Source organism: Phacochoerus africanus, chromosome 8 (genome assembly GCF_016906955.1).
Source record: "Phacochoerus africanus isolate WHEZ1 chromosome 8, ROS_Pafr_v1, whole genome shotgun sequence".
NCBI classification, from domain to species: domain Eukaryota; kingdom Metazoa; phylum Chordata; class Mammalia; order Artiodactyla; family Suidae; genus Phacochoerus; species Phacochoerus africanus.
Window position 1 is genome coordinate 81,208,113 of NC_062551.1, and position 22,793 is coordinate 81,230,905.

Sequence of the window (22,793 nt, forward strand, 5' to 3'; positions counted from 1 at the left end):
CTTCGAGGCCTAAAGGACTTCATTATCAATCATCACAGAGACTTCACCTCCCCTTTATGTATTAGGTTTTTAACATTTAAAAAACAACTTCATTGGAGTTCCCATCATGGCTCAGTGGTTAACGAATCTGACTAAGAACCATGAGGTTGTGGGTTCGATCCCTGGCCTTGCTCAGTGGATTAATGATCCGGCGTTGCTGTGAGCTGTGGTGTAGTTCGCAGATGCGACTTGAATTCCACATTGCTGTGGCTCTGGTGTAGGCTTGGCAGCTACAGCTCCGTTTAGACCCCTAGCCTGGGAACTTCCGTATGCCGAGGGTGTGGCTCTAGAAAAGGCAAAAAGACGACAAAATAAAAAAATAAAAACAACTTTATTGAGATGTGATTCACCTTATACAACTCGCCCATTTAAAATGTGCAGTTCAGTGGCTTTTAGGATATTCACCAGGTTGTCCATCACCACAATCAATTTTAGAGTAGTTTGATCATCCCCCAAAGAAACCCCATACCCTCGAGCAGTCACCCTCTTCTCCTCTCAACACTCCCCCAGCCCTTGCTAACCATGAGTCTACTTTCTAGTTTTGTGAATGTGTCTGTTCTGGGTACCTCACACCAGTGGGACCATGCAATATGTGGTCTTTAGTGTCTGACTTCTTTAACTTAGTGTACTTTTTTTAAGTTGATGCATATTGTAATAGATCAGTACTTTCTTTTTTTGGCCACACCTGCAGCAAACAGAAGTTTTCCTGGGCTAGGGATCAAACTCACACCACAGCAGCGACCCGAGCCACAGAAGTGCCAATGCCAGATCCTTAACCCACTGAGCCATCAGGGAACTAAATATTTTCTAATTTTCCTTATGATCTCTTCTTTGGTATATTAGTTGTTTGAATGTGTTATTTAATTTCCACAATTTTGTGAATTTTTCAGTTTTCTTTGTTACTGATCTCTAACTTCATCTAGTTGTGGTCATAGAAGATACTCTGAAGATCTTTTTCTTTCTTTTTTTTTTTGTCTTTTTGTCTTTTTAGGGCCATACCCATGGCACATGCAGGTTCCCAGGCTAGGGGTCTAATCAGAGCTGTAGCTGCTGGCCTATGCCAGAGCCACGGCAACGCCAGATCCGAGCCACGTCTGTGATCTACACCACAGCTCACAGCAACGCCTGATCCTTAACCCACTGAGCTAGACCAGGGATCGAACTGCAACCTCATAGTTCCTAGTTGGATTCATTTCCACTGTGCCACGACGGGAACTCCAAGAATGGGCCGTACTTCCATGTTTCTTTGTATATTGTTATTGAAAACTGGACATTTGAATCTAATAATATGGCAATGCTAGAAATCAGATTCTCCCCCTTCCCCGGGGTTTGCTGTTGTTACTGTTTTTGCTTGTTGTTTTTTGATTGTTCTAGGCTATCTCTGTGCCAAAGATAAGCCAGAGATGTAAACTAATGTTGTCTCAGAATTTTTTTCTTTCCCTGGGTATGCATGGTCATTTTTTTTTTCCCCACAAATGCCATTATTTTTAAAATTTCCTAATTTTTAGCATCTAGCTCCCAAAAGGCGGGGGGAAATTAAAGGGGAGGAAGGCACCAACCCTTTAAATTCTCTGGAAGTTACTTTAGGTGTTGGAGGAGGGGCTTGCCACAATGGAAATTGTACAACAATGGCTTGCCCTCCTCTCTGCCTGTACCTCTGTGATAAAAAGCAGCAATCAGAGAACAAATCCCTGCTATTTGAAGGACAGGATCCTCTTGCCCACCTTGGTTCTTGCAAGCTGCGTGCAAGTTGCTCCAGGAACACATGCACAACTGCCTATTCTGTGACTAGGGATGAGGGACGGGTAGCTGCAATTGACCAGAATTAGCTGTATTTCCTGTTCAAGTCTTCCTCTACAAGTTGCAAGCCTTCTGTAGACTCCAGAGCTTGAAAAAGTTACATCAGACGGATTCTGCCAGTGCAACGAGGAGACAGATTCTTGGTGCTTTCTCTCTGCCATCTTCCCAGAACTCTCTCTAAAGACTTTTTTAATGTTGCATTTCACAAGTTTCAATGCATAGTGTTTTCATTATCATCCTAAGTATATTCTAATTCCCCATGTGGTAGTTAGTTTCTTTGATCAGTAAGTACTCAGAAGTGTGTTTAAAAATTTTTAAACGTACTTTTTTTTTTCCTCCAAGTTTTTATAGTCCTTTAATTTTTTTTCCTTTTCTTTTTATGGCTGCACCTGTGGCATATAAAGTTCCTGGGCTAGGGGTTGAATTGGAGCTGCGCTTGCTGGCCTACGCCGAAGCTGCTACAACACTGGATCTGAGCTGTATTTGCGACCCATGTTGCAGCTTGCAGCAACACTGGATCTTTAAGCCACTGAGGCCTGGGATTGAACCTGCATCCTCATGGACACTATGTCAGGTTCTTAACCTGCTGAGCCACAATGGGAACTCCTAATCTGTTAATTATGTTGTATACATACTATATAGTCTGGATGATGCTGCTTCTTTGGTATTTACATTTGCAAATGTTTGTTATGTGCTTGAGAAAAACAAAATTTCTATAAATGTTGGGTAAGGATTTCTAAATACATCTAGTTAATAAAAAAATAAATAGAAAACTTGATTTGATCTAAAACAATTAAAGAGGCTGAACTAGTAGTCAACTCTAGTACTAGAATAGTATTAGAGGGAGTTTCTGTTGTGGCTCAGTAGGTTAAGAACCTGATTAGTATCCATGAGGATGAAGGTTTAATCCCTGGCTTCACTCAGTGGGTTAAGGATCTGGTATTGCCGTAAACTCAGCGTAGGTGGCAGATGTGGCTTGGATCCTGCATTGCTGTGGCTGTGGTGTAGGCTGGCAGCTACAGCTCTGACATGACCAGTAGCTTGGGAACTTCCATATGCTGCAGGTGTGGCCCTAAAAAGAAAAAAAAAAAGACTAGTGCTACAAGTGAGGAGGAGCAGAAAAACCAAAATAATTACTTTTTTTGCTCTGCATTAAAGAGACTTGGCAGGTTCCCCTCCTCCCACTTTTTTTTTTTTTTTTTTAACAAGAGGAGGCAATAAGCAGTCCATATAGAAATTGGAAGAAGAGGAGTTCCCGTAGTGGCGCAGTGGTTAACGAATCCAACTAGGAACCATGAGGCTGTAGGTTCGATCCCTGGCCTTGCTCAGTGGGTTAAGAATCCGGCGTTGCCATGAGCTGTGGTGTAGGTTGCAGATGCGGCTCGGATCCCGCGTTGCTGTGGCTCTGGCGTAGGCTGGTGGCTACAGCTCCGATTCGACACCTAGCCTGGGAAGCTCCATATGCTGCAGGAGCAGCCCTAGAAAAGGCAAAAAGACAAAAAGACAAAAAAAAAAAAGATATTGGAAGAAGAAAGCTATAACATGCTTTTCGGTAGAAAATGATTTGACATGCAAATTTATTCATGATTGTATTACACAAAGGAGGGCAGAATCACATTCCTTTTCTTCATAGTCTCACTGTAAACAGAATGAACTTCAGTGCTCATAGTTTGCTTTGGAAACTTCTAAGAAGCTGTTAGTAGCCTGGGGAGCATTTTCCTTCCCTTCCAGGCTCTCCTGCTCCTGGGAGTAGGTGGGGATAGTTGGTGTAAGTTGATGCTACATAGGTAGCATTGGTGGAGCTTGCCAAATCCTTGTTAGCTCCTCCCATAGGCAGTGGGGTAACTTGGCTTATTCTTGACCTGAAGTCATTTGAGTAAACAAGCAGGTTATCAAACACAGAATGAAGGGAAGTTTCGTTGTGGGTAACTCCCAAAGTTGGGAGTGGATAAACTCAGAGCTTAACTGTGCAGTCCCTTCTGCTGATCAGAGAGAGCTATGTTAGCAATGGAGCTGAGACCTTTGATCCTGTGAGAGTAATGTAATCAGTTCCTTTTATTAAAATGTATTAGAAAAACCATCTCTGAGTAGAGAGGAGCAGTTTATTACCACGACGGTTGTATAAAGAGGAAAATCAAAGTGCAAGCAGTGTCCCTTTCTTCTTGAACTCCAATGATCACTTCACTCCTGTCAGCCTTATAGTCCAAGCAAACTCAGTCGGAACGGCAGCGGGGGGTAAGTGGGGCAGGTACACGAGGAGACCTTCACCTGGATTTGTGGACCACTTCAGATCGTTTTGGATTCCCAGCATGGTTATCTGCAGAAAGCAGAAGGGAATGGAACACACTTTAATGCACCGATGAGCACAGAATATGCCCTGAACACAGTGGAAAACAACCATGCCAGGCCAAGGCAGGGCAGGGCAGATGGTCTGAAGGGGAATAAACATGGGACACATCTGGGGAAGTAGGAAAGCATTAGAGGAGGCCTCCAATTCATTTAGAAAAGGTTCCATCTCTGACAGGACTGAGGCTCTTTACCTGTGTGGTTGAGGTAGCTATGGGGGATTCAAGGCTTAAGATTCCAGATTCTGGCCAGTGCAGGAAAATGGCATAAACAGTTGATCCTTTTGAGGTATACCTGGCAAAAAAAGAAACATCATTGTCAAAGATACATGGCTTGTTACCCTGACACATAACTTACCCATTCCCCTTTCAACTATCCACCTTCAGTCTATCATTACTGTCACGAAGCACTAACAACTCAACACCCGTTAAGGTCTGCAGGAAAAAAATCAGTCCTGGGAGACTCTTTCTAATGATGTCTTCCATTTTCTCTCTCGATGGGGTTCTGAGATTTAACATGTTTTAAGCTCTTATAGTAGTTATTTCACACTGAAGCCATTTGCCTCATTATTCAAATCTTTCTTCAACTCCGAATCCATGTGAAAAGAGCCAAGGATAATACGCAGATGAGGTGTGCAATGAAAACAAGCTTGTTCTAAGATTTCACCATGCTTAGAGACAAGGGTGAAAAATCACTAAAAAGAAACACACCCAAAACAGAGGGATGAATGAGTTCCTACCAATCCAAAGAGCCCCCCTCCCCAGTCTATGGTGGAACACTTGCAGAGGTCTTTCATTGAGCAGTTAGTAGGTATCTGGCACTCTGCTGGTTACTTGACATATGTCATCTGGTTTAACCCTCATGACCACTATGGGAAGTTAGGTGTCAACCATGTTGCAACTGAAAAAGCTGAAGCTTGAGATCAAATAACTAGATTCACAATTCCAAGTATGAATCATCACACCTCTACTTAGTAGCTTTGTGATACTCAGCAAGTGTTATGACTGCCCCGAGCCTGCTTGCTGACTTGTAACCTGGGGCTACTGACAGTGTGGACTTGGTGGGATTGTTGAGGGGATAAAATGAGCAGAAAAAATTTAGATGGAGCCTTGCACCTTGCAGGTGTTGTACAAATATTAACTCTTACTATTCTTAGCAGGTGGAATAACATTGTCAAGCAAATTGACTGATACTTTGTAGCTCCTTATTCTTTTTTGTGTGTGTGTGTTTGTCTTTTTTGTCTTTTAGGGCCACACCCACAGCATATGGAAGTTCCCAGGCTAAGGGATGAATCCGAGCTTAGCCGCTGGCCTATGCCAGAGCCACAGCAACACCAGATCCTTAACCCACTGAGCAAGGCCAGGGATCGAACCCGCATCCTCGAGGATGCTAGTCGGGTTTGTTAACCACTGAGCCACGGCGGGAACTCCCATGTAGCTCCTTATTCTTACCACCCCTACAATCTCCCTCACTCCTCAAACATAGACTGGGGCCTAAAACATAAACCTGGGTACAAATTTAAAAGCAAAAGAACAGTTTTTGGGGTTCCTCAAGATGACTCGCAGCCTGGTTTGAACCGCTGTGGACTCAAGGAGGTGCCAGCTCAGGATGGGTCACATCCCATTCTTTCCCACAACAGAGGACAAGACTCACCACACAGAGGTCTCGTTCTTTTCAAATTGTACCCTCCAGGGTTTGGAGGCATAGATGGCTTCCCCATTGATGCTCAGCCACTTCCCAACGGCAAGAAGCCTTTCTTGGAAGATGGGAACAATCAGTCCATCTTTAGTTGGTCCAATGTTGAGAAGATAGTTGCCTCCCAAACTTACTGTCTGAACCAGTTCCTGGAGAGGACAGAAACAAGGAAATCCCAGCTCTGAACACCAAGCCTGGCCAAATGCTTAGAACACACAGATATGAAGAGAAGAAAAAGAAACTAGGGTACCCTTTCCCACTGCTTTGTGAATATTCTTTACCCTTTGGAAAATACTATACACTTTTGTCATTATGAAAGCAGGACATACTTACATGGGAAAACTGAAAACTCCTGCTATGAGATGGAGAAATATATTAACTGGAATTCCAGAGAGTGACCATGGGCATGTCCCTGTGAGCCTGCACTTGCCATGGTGTCATACGAGCAGGAAGGGTCATGTGTCAGAAGCACCAAGTGTGAGTGGGGCCTGAAAACAAAGCCCTTGGCCATGAAGAAGTCCATGGAGCCATCCAGAGAGAATACAGGGATCTGAGAGAGATGCTGAGCAGGTGCTGTGGAGACTCTGGGTAGATGGAAGAGATCTGGTGAATTTCAGGGCACTCTATATGTGATGGGCTATATAGACAGATACGCTGCTCCTTCAGGAAAACACACTGTAAAGAGGTATATTCTTTTTTTTTTTTGCTATTTCTTGGGCCGCTCCCATGGCATATGGAGGTTCCCAGGCTAGGGGTTGAATTGGAGCTGCAGCCACCGGCCTACGCCAGAGCCACAGCAACGCAAGATCCAAGCCGCGTCTGTAACCTACACCACAGCTCATGGCAACGCCGGATGGTTAACCCACTGAGCAAGGGCAGGGACCGAACCCGCAACCTCATGGTTCCTAGTCGGATTCATTAACCACTGCGCCACGACAGGAACTCCCAAGAGGTATATTCTTCAAGGTTTCTGGAGTGGGTTGTGTGCGTGCTTACTGTGACCTCAAATGGTTGCACTTCAGGGCAGCCCAGAAAAATTAAGGCTACAGATGGAACATTTTAATAAGGAGGTTTCGTTACAGTTCCCCGAAGACACCACACCATTAACTTTTTTTTTTTTTTTGTCTTTTTGCTATTTCTTGGGCCGCTCCCTCGGCATATGGAGGTTCCCAGGCTAGGGGTGGAATCAGAGCTGTAGCCGCCGGCCTACGCCAGAGCCACAGCAACTCGGGATCCGAGCCGTGTCTGCGACCTACACCACAGCTCACGGCAATGCCGGATTGTTAACCCACTGAGCAAGGGCAGGGACCGAACCTGCAACCTCATGGTTCCTAGGCGGATTCGTTAACCACTGCGCCACAATGGGAACTCCCACACCATTAACTTTTGATGTTTCCTTCTGATCTTTTTCCTGTGCGGTTAATTCTATATAGCTGTGAGAACACATAACTTGTCTTTTCATCAACCGTCTAAGCATTAATCCATATTACATTCAGAAACACTTTCATGGTTAGGGAAAATCCCTGATTCTACTTAATTATCCCTTTACGGTCGCAAGAATGGAAACGCCCCAAAGGTCAAACTGAAAATAACCCTGGAAAGAACATCTCTGTACAGGAGTCTTTCTTCTGTAATTACACCCATTTCCTTAGGACAGGTTTTGCGAGTATGTTCAATAACCCTAACGGAGTCTATCGGCCCCCTGCCCTCCAGGATGCTCCCACCACTCTTGCTCGGAGGGTGGCTGCAGAGAGCAGGGAACAGCTCCCTCACAGGTGCGCTTACCGAAATGATTGAATATTCACTTGCAACGTCAGTTATCATCATGTCGCGACGGTAGCCCCAGGACATCTTGTCTATGGAGGTGCACATCTCCCACTTGTGATCTGGCAAGGTCTCTGGCTTGAATTTATCTTGACAGTTGTAGTATCCTCCGTGGTGACAGGAACAGTTCTTACCCCATCGGTCATTTACTACGACCACATCCTAAAGGAGGAAAGAGTCCTGGGTCATGGGGGCGGGGGGTAAAACCACTTAGCTTCCTCGAGTAATGCGGTTTGATCAATTAGGTGCCTGTTTGGAAGCAAGGAGCAGACTTAGTTGACAGCAGTGGTCCCTGGCTAGGGGCCATTTCGCCCTGGACCAGACGACTGGCAAAAGCGGGTGTTGGCTGTCACAACTGGGGTGGTGCTACTGCCACCTAGTGGGAGGAGCCCAGGCATGCCTCTAAATGTCTCAGGACAGGCAGGAAGAGTCCCCTCACAACAAAGAAACACCAGCCTCAAATGTCACTAAGACCGATGCTGAAAAACCTTGCAATATGAAATTTCAGAGCTGAGACAGGCTCTTTAGATCATCTCATTCTATCAGGGGAGAAATGGAGATTTGCCCAAGGTTACCTCCCCAGGTGGTTTTGGAAAGCTGGGATGAATCAGGTATCTGAACCTAGACCAGGATGCTTTCCTATATGGCCCTGACTTTCTTTAACTAGGTAAGGAAAGGTCATTAATGAAACATTTTTTTCTTTCCTTCAACGTTTTGATGAACTTTGAGAAAGTCTTACATGGAATATCTTTTTTTTTTTTTTTTTTAGTCATTTTAGGGCTGCACCTTAGGCATATGGAGGTTCCCAGGCTAGGGGTCAAATCGGAGTTAGAGCTGCTGGTCTACACCACAGCTACAGCAACGCCAGATCTGAGCTGCATCTGCGACCTACACCACAGCTCACGGCAATGCCTGATCCTTAACCCACGGAGTGAGGCCAGGGATCGAAACTGCATCCTCAAGGATTCTCATCAGATTCATTTCCGCTGAGATGAGACGGGAACTCCTTACATGGAATATCCTAATGTAAAGGTTTAATGCTACTATGAGGCTCACACTGGGCTCCAAGGTGGGAAAACACAGTTCTTGCCCACAGGGATCCAGCAGAGACTAGCCAGTGAGACAAATACATGGATACCACATCAGAATCAGGGGCTAACATAAATGGGGAACACTGATCTGGGAGTGTTTCTTACTTCTTCCAGGAAAGAATATAAATTGCCAGGAGCTAGATTTGGTTTACATTCGATCACTACTTCTTATGTGCCTCACTGGACCAAGTACTGTTGCTGGGGTTGGGAACATAGCAAAGCACAGACCCAAACTCTTGCCCTCACACAGCGGACAGTGAGAGAGACAAATAGTAACAAGGTAAATGATGTCTAAAATATGTCAGACCAGATGGGTGGTAAGAGAAAGACATCTAGTGCGACAGGAACATGCTGAAATTGTAGTCGGGGTGGTGGGGAGGGGGACCCCTTGGGGAAGACCCGCGGAGAGCTCAGGAGTGAGAATGGAGAGGGCGGACAGAGGATGATTCTCCTAGAGGTATTTTCCTAACATGAGCATATCTCCACCACAACCCCCTTTCCCAACGCGTGAGAAAGTGTGCAGAACAAGAGTGGGTAGAACAGTGCCCGCAGGGTCCTGCTCAGCCGCGCGACATTTGAGCCACCCCAACCCGGCGACCATTGGGGAAGAGCCACAATACTCTGCCAGTAGAAGTCCCCATACATTTGGCACATCTCAGAAAACCAATCTGAGTTGGCCTCTGTCACATAGGATCTTTCTTTTTTTCTTTCTTTCTCTCTCTCTCTCTCTCTCTGCCGGATCCTTAACCCACTGAGCAAGGCCAGGGATCAAACCTGCAACCTCATGCTTCCTAGTCAGATTCATTAACCACAACAGGAACTCCCAGATCTTTCTTTCTTTCTTTTTTTTCATTTCTTCCCACTTTCTGAATTTACTAATATTAACCCAAGGAGAGGCTTAGAGTTTTATGAAATCTACCAAGATAGCTCAGTTCAAACTGGTCTTATACTTGTATTTTTTTTTCTTTAAAATCCACAACCAATCTAGATGATGTAAAATGTTGGAAATTTTCTACAGTGAAGATGAAAACTTCTGCTACTTTGTAATTGTACTGAAATACAAACTGTAAGTGGGCAGCCATTATGCAGCGGAATAGCGCTGATTATGAGAAAGAGGACAAGGTAGGCAAAGTTCCCTCAACAATCTGGATGTAAGGGAACTGAAATTTCCCCTTAAGAGTCAAACTATGGGAGTTCCCATCGTGACTCAGCAGAAGCGAATCCAACCAGGAACTATGAGGTTGCGGATTAGATTCCCCGGCCTTGCTCATTGGGTTAAGGATCTGGCGTTGCCATGAGCTGTGGTGTAGGCCAGCAGCTGTAGCTCCGATTTGATGCCTAGCCTGGGAACCTCCATCTACCACAGGTGTGGCCCTAGAAAGCAAAAAAAAAAAAAAAAAAAAAAAATTTTAAATAAAAAATAATTTAAAAAAGAGTCAAACTACATAGTCAACATAGGGTAGGTGAGGTCATAGATATTTCCATTTTATCCCTATTATTTATTTTTATATGTTTTGTATATTGATTTTCTGGGTGTTTTTCTCATTTTAATGTCTGTTTGCTTATAGTTTATTTTCTCTACTTTCTATATACTATTTCTCTTCTACAACTTACATTGAAGAAGATTTACAGCTATCTTGTCAAAATCAAGAATTAAAGTTGAAAAAGAAAGTTTATACTCCAAGGGAGGAGGAAAAGAAGAATTAAAGGAGAAACCTTTAACATCTATTAAGTCCCTTGGTCCCTCCCATACTCATGTTGACATTACTCTTTATTATTATTGCTGTGGTCATTATTGCTATTACTCCAGGTCTTGGAGACTCACATTTTCTTTCTTTCCTTCTTTTTTTTGGCTGGGCCTGCAGCATGCAAAAGGTCTCTGAGCCACGGCAGTCTCACATTTTCTTTTAACATAACAGATAAATAAGAGATACATCATGCAATCACATACCTTTACTGGGCTATCATTGTAGAGCCAAGAAAGGAAATCTGTAGAGTTCCAATACGTATCAGGGCCTTCCCACTCTCCGTCAGACCAAATCAAGTCAGGTTTGTACCTGAGAGGCACGCAGTTAGAACAAAATTTATTATCTGACTCCATTCACCAAAGTCTTACAGAGCCGTCTTTGCAACAAGTATTTAAAAATTAATATTCTCCTATTTTGAAAGTAACATAAAATTACTACAGTAAAGAGAAAGCGGAGAACTAAAGAGACAAAAAAGACAACACACATACACACAAGCTCCTTAGCTAACACAACCATTGTTTAATCCACAGCATTTTGAGATATTTCCTTCTTGTCTTTTTTTTAAGGTCTTAAGTTAAAAATAAGAGTTATAATCAGTGTATTTACAAGTTGGTTTCCTTCTAGCAGCTAATTCCAATGAGAAGAGTGGTGCTACAGAACTATAGGTTAAGGTTTCTGCTTTAAAGATGTATTAAGAGCTTGAACTAGTCCGCCAAATGCATTTTTTTGGGACAACTCTCTCAAGTTTAACTATAAAAATCTACTGAATCCACCTGAGCCACAGTTGTTTTTCAGTTTCACATATGATTATTCTGAGCCCTACAAGGTGTGAGAGTGTATATTCATACCTATAAGGTAAGCAATATTATTCCCTCTTTAGAGAGCAAGAATCTGATGCTCAGTAGGGCAATTTGCTTTAGGTGAAAAGCTTTTAAGTAACAGGACCTGGAATCCACAAGCAAATCTGCCTGATGCCTAATCCTGTGCTGTACTCCATAGTTACTTAGGCTAGCAGGTTGATTTCAGGGAAAAGACTGGCTGTGTAAGAGGCGAGATAAACACAGACAGTCTATGTTTTACTGTGTACGAGAAACTGTACAAGGCACTTTATATCCGTTACTTCATTAGCTCTCACAGCAACCCTGTGATGTATAAACAGATAAAGAAACTGAGACCTAGAAAGATTAAGTGGGTTGCTCAAAGCTATACAGTCAGTAAGAAAAAAGAATTGGACTTCAATCCAGTTCTATGCTGCTCTCTTATAGCTGTACTATTTCCTTAGAGAAGTCATCTATCTTTTGGTCTACAATGAGAGTCCAGGCAGAGATGTCTGCCTCTTAGTCTTTAAAGGTCCATCATCATCTAGGAGCCCCCGGGGGCAAGAAGGACAAACTCAGAATAAAACATGAAGACGAGTGACAAATCCCAAAGTGAAAGTGGTCACTTTAAGAATAATGATAATAACACCACCATTATTCTGTACCAGGCATAGTGACAGATGCTTTTTTCACATATCATTCTGGGCTCTACATAGAAGGCATTATTGCCCCCACTGTATACAGTGAAAATCCGAGGCTCAGAAGGGTGACCTGTTTAAGGCTTATAAGTAACCAAAGTCAGGTTTTATATACAAATCTGCCAGATGCCAACTCTTCTACAGTGCCTATTAGACCATGTTGCCCTTCTCCAAGGTCCTGACAAAGAAAATAGCACAGGGAACTGAACTTTTGACTTAACTAATGTCCTCAGTTTTCTTTCAAATTTTAAAGGCAATATTAAAAAAACAAACAAACAAAAAAAAAATAAAGGCAATATGACCATATGATGGACGTTTTGAAAAGTAGGAAGAGAAACTGTATTTTGTCTTAACCACTGCTTTTATTATTTTGATGTCCTCTAGATTTTTTTCCATATCCTACCCTTCTCCCCCCTCCCCTCACCTTAACAGTATTTTATAAGTAGCTCAGATGTCACCAATCAAAATCATAAAGCCAAAAACATTTATGTTTTGTACCTGTTAACAAGGTCATATAGCTCTGGCATTATTTTTGCACGGACAAAATATTGGGTTTTGAAGTCATTTTTCTTATCACGCAGGTAGAGAGGATGGAACCATTCTAAGAGTGAGTGATAGAGTCCATAGCGTATGTTCCTTAAATAGAAAAAATAATTTATTTTTCTGTCATTAAGTAAAGAAAAAATAATTCATTTTAGAAAAATCAGTTGTAGCATTTTTACATCTCAGTGAAACTTACCCATAGGGCATGCAGAGGTGTAGGAGCTACAATAATTTCCTTAAATTATCTCTTATCTTTCATTCAGGCAAATGACTGAGGTTCTTTTTTAATTGTTCTAAATTTTATTTACTTATTTTTTCGCCACACCCATGGCATGTGGAAGTTCCCAGGCCAGGGACTGAACCCAAGCTGCAGTGGGTTAATCCACTGCAGTGGGTTAATCCACCCTTAATCCACTGCTCCACAAGGGGACTTCCTGAGTTTGTTTTTGATAATACACATAACAAATTATTTTATACATAAATATCTTAACACCAAATGTCATTTAAGCCATCTTTTGTCTTTTAAGTCAATTATCTCAATAACATATAGTCCTATTAAAGAAAAGTTTTTTGTCAATCATATGAATACATGTTGAAGAGATACTGGAAAATAGAGACGGGTATAAAGAATAAAATATCCAAAATCTTATCACTCAGAAATAATCATCAGTAACATTTTTATATAGTTGAAATTAATGAATGTAGGTTTATTGTTTCATTTATAAGATTTACTAATAGTTCTTAACATACCAAAAATGACATGTGGTTAAGCTGGCCTGTTTTCATACACAATAAAGCTTGTTTTGCATGAAGAACAGTGTCTTGGAAACACTATAATACAAGTAAAAAGAAAAGATAAGGGAGTTCCGTCGTGGAGCAGTGGTTAACGAATCCGACTAGGAACCATGAGGTTGCGGGTTCGGTCCCTGCCCTTGCTCAGTGGGTTAACGATCCGGCGTTGCCATGAGCTGTGGTGTAGGTTGCAGACGCGGCTCGGATCCCGCGTTGCTGTGGCTCTGGCGTAGGCCGGTGGCTACAGCTCCGATTCAACCCCTAGCCTGGGAACCTCCATATGCCGTGGGAGCGGCCCAAGAAATAGCAACAACAACAACAACAACAACAACAAAAGACAAAAAACAAAAAAAAGAAAAAAAAAGAAAAGATAGGAGTTCCTGTCGTGGCGCAGGGGAAACATCAATCATGGAGGAACTATGAGGTTTCGGGTTGGATCCCTGGCCTTGCTCAGTGGGTTAAGGATACGGCGTTGCCATGAACTGTGGTGTAGGTCGAAGACATGGGCTCGGATCCTTGCGTTGCTGTGGTTGTGGTGTAGGTCCGAAGCTGTAGCTCCAATCTGACCCCTAGCTTGGGAATCTCCATGTACCGTGGGTGTGGCCCTAAAAAGAAAAAAAAAAAAAGATAACACTTCAATAGACAGATAAAACTGAAGCATTTCATCAGGTGATTCAGGGACTAAATAGATACAAATGTAACAATAAAGGAGCTTAGAGTCCAGATCTAATCAACATCTCAGAGTTTTACAGCAGGACTATTAATAGAGCACAGCATTGGGAAATCGAATATTTAGCAGGTGACATAAGTCAGCAAATGTCTTTTTTTTTTTTTCTGTCTTTTTTAGTGGCTGCACCCTCAGCATATGGAAGCTCCCAGCTAGGGGTTAAATTGAAGCTGTAGCGGCTGGCCTAGCCACAGCCACAGCAACATAGGATCCGAGCCATGTCTGTGACTTCCATCACAGCTCATGGCAATACCGGATCCTTAACCAACTGAGCGGGGCCAGGGATCGAACCTGTGTCCTCATGGATACTAGTCAGGTTCATACCGCTGAGCTGTGACGGGAACTCCAGCAAATACTTTCTTAATGAATCAGATAGTATTTGAGGCATTGCAAACATTGAGATCTCTATCCCGGCCCTGAAATTATAGCTTAAAAGCAGCCAGAGACAACACATAAATGAATGGGCACAACTGTGTTCCAATCAAACTTTATACAAACAGGCAGCTACCTGCCTGAAACAGGACATCAATTTTGCCAGATCACTATAGAGCTGAAGTTGGGCGTGACGCAAATATCACTTTTCCTCCTTACAGGAAATATACTCAGAACCATTGGGTCCAAAACCAGAATACCTGGGTTTAAAACCCATGTCTACCACCTCCTAGCTCTTTGAGCTTGGGACGTCACTTCTAATTAAGGGGCAAATATTAGAAAACATTAATTAGAATCAACAGAGTGGCTCACTACCTCACTTTTTGCTGCTTTAACTGCCCTTTCCAGTTCTCTCCTGATCTACCACTCATCTAAACCTTCCCAGAATGCCTACAAAGCTCTGTGTTGACAGCTAAGGAGGACACAAAGGTAAGAGACCAAACCCTGGCCTCCTTCAGATACTGGGTTGGAAAGCTTTCCAGAAAGAAAGATCCTCTATGCAAGGGATCCTTCACCTAATCAGACAGGGCCATGAACTTATCTGATGACCTTTGCTGACATAAAAACTCCAAGCATCAAAGGCTGCCAATTCAAAGCCAGAAGCCCTTCAAGGTACTTGTTAAATGCAAATTTAGAAAACACATTAGAGGAGTTCCTGTTGTGGCACAGCAGAAATGCATCCAACTAGGAACCATGAGGTTGAGGGTTTGATCCCTGGCCTCGCTCAGTGAGTTAAGGATCTTGCGTAGGCCGGTGGCTACAGCTCCAATTCAACCCCTAGCCTGGGAACCTCCATATGCTGTGGGTACGGCCTTAAAAAGACACAAAAAAAAAAAAAAAAGAAAACACATTAGAGCAGAGAAGACATGGTACACTGGATGCTAGACCAAAAGTGACAGTGCAGTAACCATTTGTGGATACACACCTCTTCCGGATAGCTGTTCCCAACTCACCAACCAAATCACGATGGGGCCCCACATCCTTAGAGTTCCAGTTCCAAGACACAGGACTCGGCCAGTTTGTGAAGCCTTCGTGGTGCTTTGTTGTCAGGACTACATATCTGTGGACATGGAAACCATATGAACAAATGGAAGTGGGTGGTGGGCCACCAGCATGAACTTACCTGGCATGTCTGAGGCTTTTAAAATGGTTGGGAGAACTTGACTACAGGAAATGTATAGCTGATTCTTGAACAGCTTGGGGGTTAGGGGTACTGACCCCCTGTGCAGAAGAGAATCCATGTATAACTCTCGATTCCCCCCAAACTTAAGTACTAATCACCTACTATTGACTGTAAGCCTTACCAATAGCATAAATGGTTGATTAACACATTCTGTATGTTATATGTATTAAATACTGTATTCTTACAATAATGTAAGCTAGAGAAAAGAAACTGTTGCTGAGAAAACCATAAGGGGAGTTCCCACTGTGGCTCAGTGGGTTACGAACCCGACTAGTATCCATGAGGATGCAGGTTTGATCCCTGGCCTCGCTCAGTGGGTTAAGGATCTGGCGATGCCATGAGCTGTGGTGTAGGCCAGCAGCTGCGGCTCCGATTTGACCCCTAGCCTGGGAACTTCCATATGCCACAGGTGTGGCCCTGAAAAGCAAAAAGCAAAAAAAAAAAAAAAAAAGCAAAAAAAAGAAAAAGAAAAAAAACAAAACAAAACCCTCCTTCATCTTCCTTTTGCTTTAGGTTGTCAAACAATGACTTCTCATATTCAAGTCTTTAGGCATGCCTTTCTTAGAGCAATTCTGCATCCACATAAAAGCTGCATTTTCAGCCCAAGATAAGAAGGTATTTTGTCAAAAGTGCAAGGTTTTATTTACACCTCCTGACATAGTTGCAGTGACAGCTCCATGAATTTTTTTTTTTTTTTTTTTTATAAACAATGATCCTTAGGCTGGATTCCTTTATGTCTGGATGGCAGGCAACCACAGCTGCAGACCTCCATCTAGGGTACATATCTAGCAGTCCAACGTTTTCTTGTAAAGTCATGGCTCTTCTCTGCTTCTTGGGAGCACTTCTAGCATCACTAGGTGCACTTTGTACAGGTCCCATGGTATTATTCAAGGTTTACAATGCTGCACTAAACAAGATGAAAAATACACGAGAACCACAAGAGATTATTTTCTGCTGTGATAAGCAATTTATTGGAGGGATGAGTGCTCAAGCAAAGATGATTAGTGTCACATGCATTTTAAGTGGCTACTTGCAACACTTGAGCTCCCTGGGACACCAGCAGGAGGTGGCTACAAAATTATGACAGTCGTACAGGATGCCCTACAGTTAATTTTACGCACTTATGCTTTAATACTGCATCTTTACATTTCTTTCTCATTTTTTAAAGAAAAACATCACAGTTCTAATCAGTGTGCACAAAATAATGGGGTTGTACCTCTATGTTTTCACTTTACATTTCTGCAAATGGCACCATGTAGAGTCTGTAAGTGTGTGCCTCTGTTTTGATAAACTTTAACTTTTTATGATAGATTTGTATATATTTTAAGGTAGTAAATGATAAAATAGACAAGTGTGTATATCTTATGTATTCGTGACACACCCTTTTCTAGGCTACGTGGTTTATTTCTGGGTTTTTTCAAATTGTCAAATCTCCAAAAACTTTCCAACATATTTATCGGAAAAAGTCCACATATGGGGATGCATGCAGTTCAAACCTGTGTTGTTCAAGGGTCAACTGTACTTATATGAGTGACTAAGTTAGTGACACTCAGGAAGTTGCTGCAATCACAACACCCCTTGGGTACTACTCCAAGAATGGAAGCAAATTTAAGGAAGCCACAGTGCTTAGGGGCCAAGGAGGAGGCACAGAAGGAAAGAAGAAATAGGTAAGACAAAATATGTACATGTTGGTTCTTGGGTTCTTCAACCTTTCTGTATATTAATGAATAGTTTTGTTTTATTTATTTATTTTTTTTTTAGGGCTGCACCTGTGCCATATGGAAGTTCCCAGCCAAGGATTGAATCTGAGCCTGTAGCTGCAGCAACACTGGGTCCTTTAACCCTGGGAGATTGAATCCACACCTCTGCAGCGAGCCAAGCCAAGCCGTTCCAGTCAGACTCTTAAGCCACTGCACCACAGCAGGAACTCCAATGATTAGCTTTTTAAAAAATGCTTTGCCCTAAAGGAGAAAGATCTCTACTGGAATTAGCAGAGGATAGAAAAGTAAGTTGTTTGTTTTACCAAGCCCATACTAATTGACTCTCATTTACATAGGTGACAAAAGGCCCAAAGAAAAGGGGAGAAAGGACAAGTAGTGAAATAACCAAATCCTCCCAAAGCAACAGAAATAAAAGCAGAAATAAACCAATGGGACCTAATCAAACTGACAAGCTTTTGCACAGCAAAGGAAACCATTAAAAAAAAAAAAGCAACTTATAGAATGGGAGAAAATAGTTTCAAACAATGTAACTGACAAGGGCTTAATCTCTAAAATATATAAACAATTTATACAACTCAACAGCAAAAAAGTCAACAACCCAATGGAAAAACGGACAAAAGACCTGAATAGACATTTCTCCAAAGAAGATATACAAATGGCCAATAAGCACATGAAAAAATGCTCAACATCATTGATTATTAGAGAAATGCAAATCAAAACTACTATGAGGTACCACCTCACACCAGTCAGAGTGGCCATCATTAAGAAATCCACAAATAACAAATGCTGGAGGGGGTGTGGAGAAAAAGGAACCCTCCTACACTGTTGGTGGGAACTGAAATTGGTACAACCACTATGGAAGACAGTATGGAGGTACCTCAGAAAACTAAATATAGAACTACATAGAACTACCATACGACCCAGCAATCCCACTCTTGGGCATTTATCCAGATAAAACTTTCCTTGAAAAGACACATGCACCCATATGTTCATTGCAGCACTATTCACATTAGCCAAGACATGGAAACAACCTAAATGTCCATCGACAGATGAATGGATTAAGATGTGATATACATACACAATGGAAAAACTACTCAGCCATAAAAAAGAACAAAATAATGCCATTTGCAGCAACATGGATGGAACTAGAGACTCTCTTACTACGTGAAGTAAGTGGGAAAGAGAAAGACAAATACCATATGATATCACTTATATATGGAATCTAATATAGGGGACAAATGAACCTTTCCACAGAAAAGAAAATCATGGATAAGGAGAACAGACTTGTGGTGGCCAAGAGGGAGGGGGAGGGAATGGGAGGGACTGGGAATTTGGGGTTAATAGATGCAAACTATTGCCTTTGGAATGGATAAGCAATGGGATCCTGCTATATAGCCATGGGAACTATGTCTGATCACTTATGATGGAGCATGATAATGTGAGAAAAAAGAGTGTATACATGTATGTGTGACTGGATCACCTTGCTGTGCAGCAGAAAATTGACAGAACACTGTAAACCAGCTATAGTGGGAAAAAAAAAAAAGAATAAACAAATAAAACCAAAAAAAAACCAAAAGCAAATATTACCTGGGAAGTAGAAAATTGACAGAACACTGTAAATCAACTATAATGGAAAAAAAAATCATTATTAAGAAAAAAAAGAAATAACCAAATCACTCAACATTTCATTTGCTTTTATGGTAGAAACAGCTAGTGCCCACAGTGAAAATTTAATCACTGGCCAATGTGGGGAACTCAAGACTTTTAAGGGCTAGACAGTATTTCAGGCTCTGTAGGCCATGTTCCTCTCTGTGGCATAATTTTATTTTCTTCTCATCTCAAGAAACTTACAAAAACAGGCAGAGAAACAATCCCTCTGGCCACGATCGCAGACTCCTAGTGTGGTGGAAAGAAACTTTACCTTAGAGTCGTGGAATTTGGAGTCTAGGACATCTGTCCCCTTCCTCTGTCTGGGCTGGTCAGATCATCTTGTCTGTAAGGGGACATCTTGTCCTGGACAAAGGATGTCTCCCAGATTTTAACTTCTTCATTTAAAAATTATGGATTTCAGGGAGTTCCCGTTGTGGCTCAGCAGGTTAAGAACCTGACCAGTATCCATGAGGATGCAGGTTCAATCCCTGGCCTTGCTCAGTGGTTTAAAGGATCCTGCATTAGCCTCAAACTGCAGTATAGGTCAAAGACGTGGCTCAGATCTGGTGTTGCTGTGGCTGTGGCCTAGGCCAGCAGCTGCAGCTCTGATTCCACCCTTAGCCTGGGAACTTCCATATGCCATGGGTACGGCCTTAAAAAAAAGAAAAAGAAAGAAAATTATGGATTTATAAGGCTCCCGGAAAACAGAGAACTCCTCCTTTGTTTATTCAAGCCTTATACTCCCATGCATTTAATTGCAAACACTAAATGTCAGTTGTGATTTCTCTTTAGTACAAGAGAACTTAAAGTCCAAGAAAAACTAAGCTGAGGAGACAAGGTAAGGGTGGAAGACTGCCCTAAGCCAGGAGCCAGGGGACCTACCTGCCTCCATTCTTACCCTCCTGCAACCTACTTCCCTCCCAGAAGCCAAACATCTTTGACGCTAAGACCTGCAACATCCCACCCTCAAGGATGACTCCTCCAGGACTGGCCCTAGTCTTCCATGGCCTCATAAGGCCTTGCCTCTTTTTCCCTCCCCAGGGCTCTACACTTTCAGTTCTCAGAACCATTCACAGGCAAGTTGTGACAGTTCTCAAAACAACCCAAACATTTCTTGAGCACTCTCTATGCTCAAGAAGCATAGAGAAGCATGGAGAAAAGCAGATGAACGAGAATCTGTATGCCCAAACACACTGCACACCAGAACTCCCTTCCCTCCCCTTCCCTCCGGGAGATACTAAAGCTGCAAGGAAGAACACAATTCTTTCAAAACCACGGAAGGGGGCTCTAGGGAGGTAAAATGCCTTGTTCAAGTTTGCAGTTGAACTTGGATCAGACTCCATACCACTGGCTTAAAATCCTGATTGTCTTGTTGACCTGGAAGGGACATTAGGTATCACCTAGCTCAGTCCTCTCAATCAATATACAGGTGTAGACGCTGAGGGCTTTCCAGCCCACCACCTCCCTGAAACATTTATTTCCTTCTAAAGCTCAACCAGACGTACCTTCTCCTTAGGGTCAGGAGTGCCACATTCAATTCTGCATCCTTCAGGAGGCAAAACACAGAACCGGGGCGGGGGGGAGTGTTGAAGTCAGAGGGACAGCTGTATGACCCCGACCGCTGTGTGACCTGGCAAGTCAGCAAGTCGTCTTGCCTCCCCCCTCCATGGTTCTCACCTACCTAATCGTCTCGCCTTCCCCTCCACGGTTCTCACCTATCTAAGCCCTCTCCCGGCTCTCTTCCCGGACGCCGGGAAGCGGCGTCCCGCCCGTCCCTGAAGCTGCACTCACTTGGCCCCGGAGGCCTCGAACAGATCGGCCCAGCTGTCAGGATGGAAGAAGTGCGCTGTAAACTGTGGCCCGAAGTCAGCGTAGGAAAAGTCGGGCGGGTAGTTCTCCTTCATGAAATTCTGGTAGGCTGGCAGCTTCTCGGCCTCCCAGTGCCACCAGAACCACTCGCTGCCCCAGGCCGGCACGGAGAACACGCCCCAGTGTATGAAGACTCCAAACTTGGCCTCATCGAACCAGGCCGGCAGAGGCCGGGAGTCCAGACTCGGCCAGTCCGGGGTGTAGCGACGAGGAGAGCCGGTGCAGCGCGAAGACCCGGTGCAGTCGCGAGCCCTCACCAATCCGAGAAGCAGCAGTAGCAGTAGCACCTGGGCATTCATCACCCGCATTTTCATCCGGGGTCGTGGTACCGCCGCCTTTACGCCCCACCGCCCCTTCTTAAAGCGCAGGTGCGGGGCGCGGGTCCCCGCCCACCCTAACTAATGATTGGCTCGGAAGGAAAAAGGGGTGGGGCAACTCAGGCTGCTTGGCTACCGAGTCTCCTTCGCCTCCGGGTGGGCGGTCCCTGCCACTGCCCTTGTGATCACAGCGAGAAAAACTCTAGGAGGCGTAGGCAGTGCTGTGCTGACAGTGGATTGAAAACTTCGGAAGGGACTTCACTGCAGGGCGAACTCGTGAGGGTGTGGAACTCCCAGTGTGTGTGGTCCATTTTGCCGTTGGAAGCTCTAGGAGACTTTTTGAGCTGTGATGTAGGAGAGCAGCCAGAGGCCAGGAATAGCAGGCGGAAGGGCATTGTAACTTCCCCGGAGTAGAAGGATTATGGAAGGAAGCATTAAAAGGCAAGAGATGAAAGTGGGCTCTGAAAGAGGAAGAACAAGTGTGACCATTTTGCCTACCTAATATTTTTTGAACTTGTTTTGAGAATTCTGAGGCAATTCAAAGAATTTAACAGCTAGTTGGAAAAACGAGAGTCGAGAGTCATGGACAGGCCGCCAAGAAGGAATAATTTTTAGAGTAATAGGGTGAGGAAATTGAGAGTCTCAGGCCCAAGGAATACCTGCGTGAACCTTGTCTGGCAGGGAAATCACCAAATTCCTCTACAATTTGTACATTCTAAGTGTGAGGCCGTAAGGTGTGGGAAAGTCTAGTGACCCCATGTGGCACAGCTGGTCCCTGCACATCAGTGGGAGATCTGATGCAGGTCAGAGTTGGAAGGGACTTTGGAAATCCTTGACGCTATTCCCCTTCCTTACTCTTCCCATTTTATGGAAGAGACAGACCCGGAGAGAGAATCAGGGTTTCCCAAAACCACGCAGTTAGTTTGGGTCAGAGGTGGAACGAGAACCTGAGCCTCCACGTGCGGAATCTGTCTGTCAAACATTGCTTCTCCTGGGGTGCAAGAGAACGTGTCAAAACTGTGTTGACAGAGCACTTCCTCATTCTAACAGTGATAAGGAAACTCAATGGCTGTTGTTGAACGAACAGCCATTTTCTTTATCTTCTGTTTCTTCCTCTGCAAGATTGTGTTGAAATATTATCCAAAACAGCAAGCCCAGACACTTAAAAAAAAAAAAAAAGGAGAGAGAGAAAAATCCTTAGTACACATCTTCTAGTGATCAAGTTGAGTAATAGTCTTTGATGTTATAACTCATTCTAAGGGAGATAAAATGAAGGACGCCATGACCTTCGTTTCCCCTTCGTCTCATAACCAAAACATAAATCTGCAGGGGAAGGTGAGAGGCATTGCAACATAGTGGAAAAACTGCAAGTTGGGAAACCTAGGTTTCTTGCACCAGACATCACCTTGTTGGGTCTCCTTGGGCAAATCTTGCCCACTGTCTGGGCCCATTTCCTTTTATCTTTTAGGGCTGCACCTGAGGGATACGGAGGTTCCCAGG

The 22,793-nt window shown here is 43.5% G+C and overlaps 1 protein-coding gene across 1 annotated transcript; it reads right to left on the reverse strand.

Annotated features, from left to right (window-relative positions):
• Positions 1 to 3,385: 3,385 nt before the first annotated feature.
• Positions 3,386 to 21,346, reverse strand: FUCA1 (alpha-L-fucosidase 1). The gene is made up of 8 exons (XM_047792493.1): positions 20,899 to 21,346; positions 15,479 to 15,613; positions 12,558 to 12,695; positions 10,747 to 10,852; positions 7,666 to 7,866; positions 5,839 to 6,029; positions 4,380 to 4,479; positions 3,386 to 4,156 (listed from the first exon to the last, which is right to left on the reverse strand). The coding sequence occupies exons 1-8, from the start codon at positions 21,288 to 21,290 to the stop codon at positions 4,016 to 4,018; spliced, it is 1,404 nt and encodes a 467-aa protein (XP_047648449.1). The 5' UTR covers positions 21,291 to 21,346; the 3' UTR covers positions 3,386 to 4,015.
• Between the last annotated feature and the right edge of the window lie 1,447 nt (positions 21,347 to 22,793).

Excerpts from the sequence above, each read along its gene's own strand:
- FUCA1 (XM_047792493.1), bottom strand. The coding sequence starts at position 21,290 with ATGAAAATGCGGGTGATGAATGCCCAGGTGCTACTGCTACTGCTGCTT. Across the intron at positions 12,696-15,478 it reads GGAACAGCTATCCGGAAGAG|GAACATACGCTATGGACTCT; the intron begins GTGTGTATCCAC and ends TTTCTATTTAAG. Across the intron at positions 10,853-12,557 it reads CTATATGACCTTGTTAACAG|GTACAAACCTGACTTGATTT; the intron begins GTACAAAACATA and ends CGTGCCTCTCAG.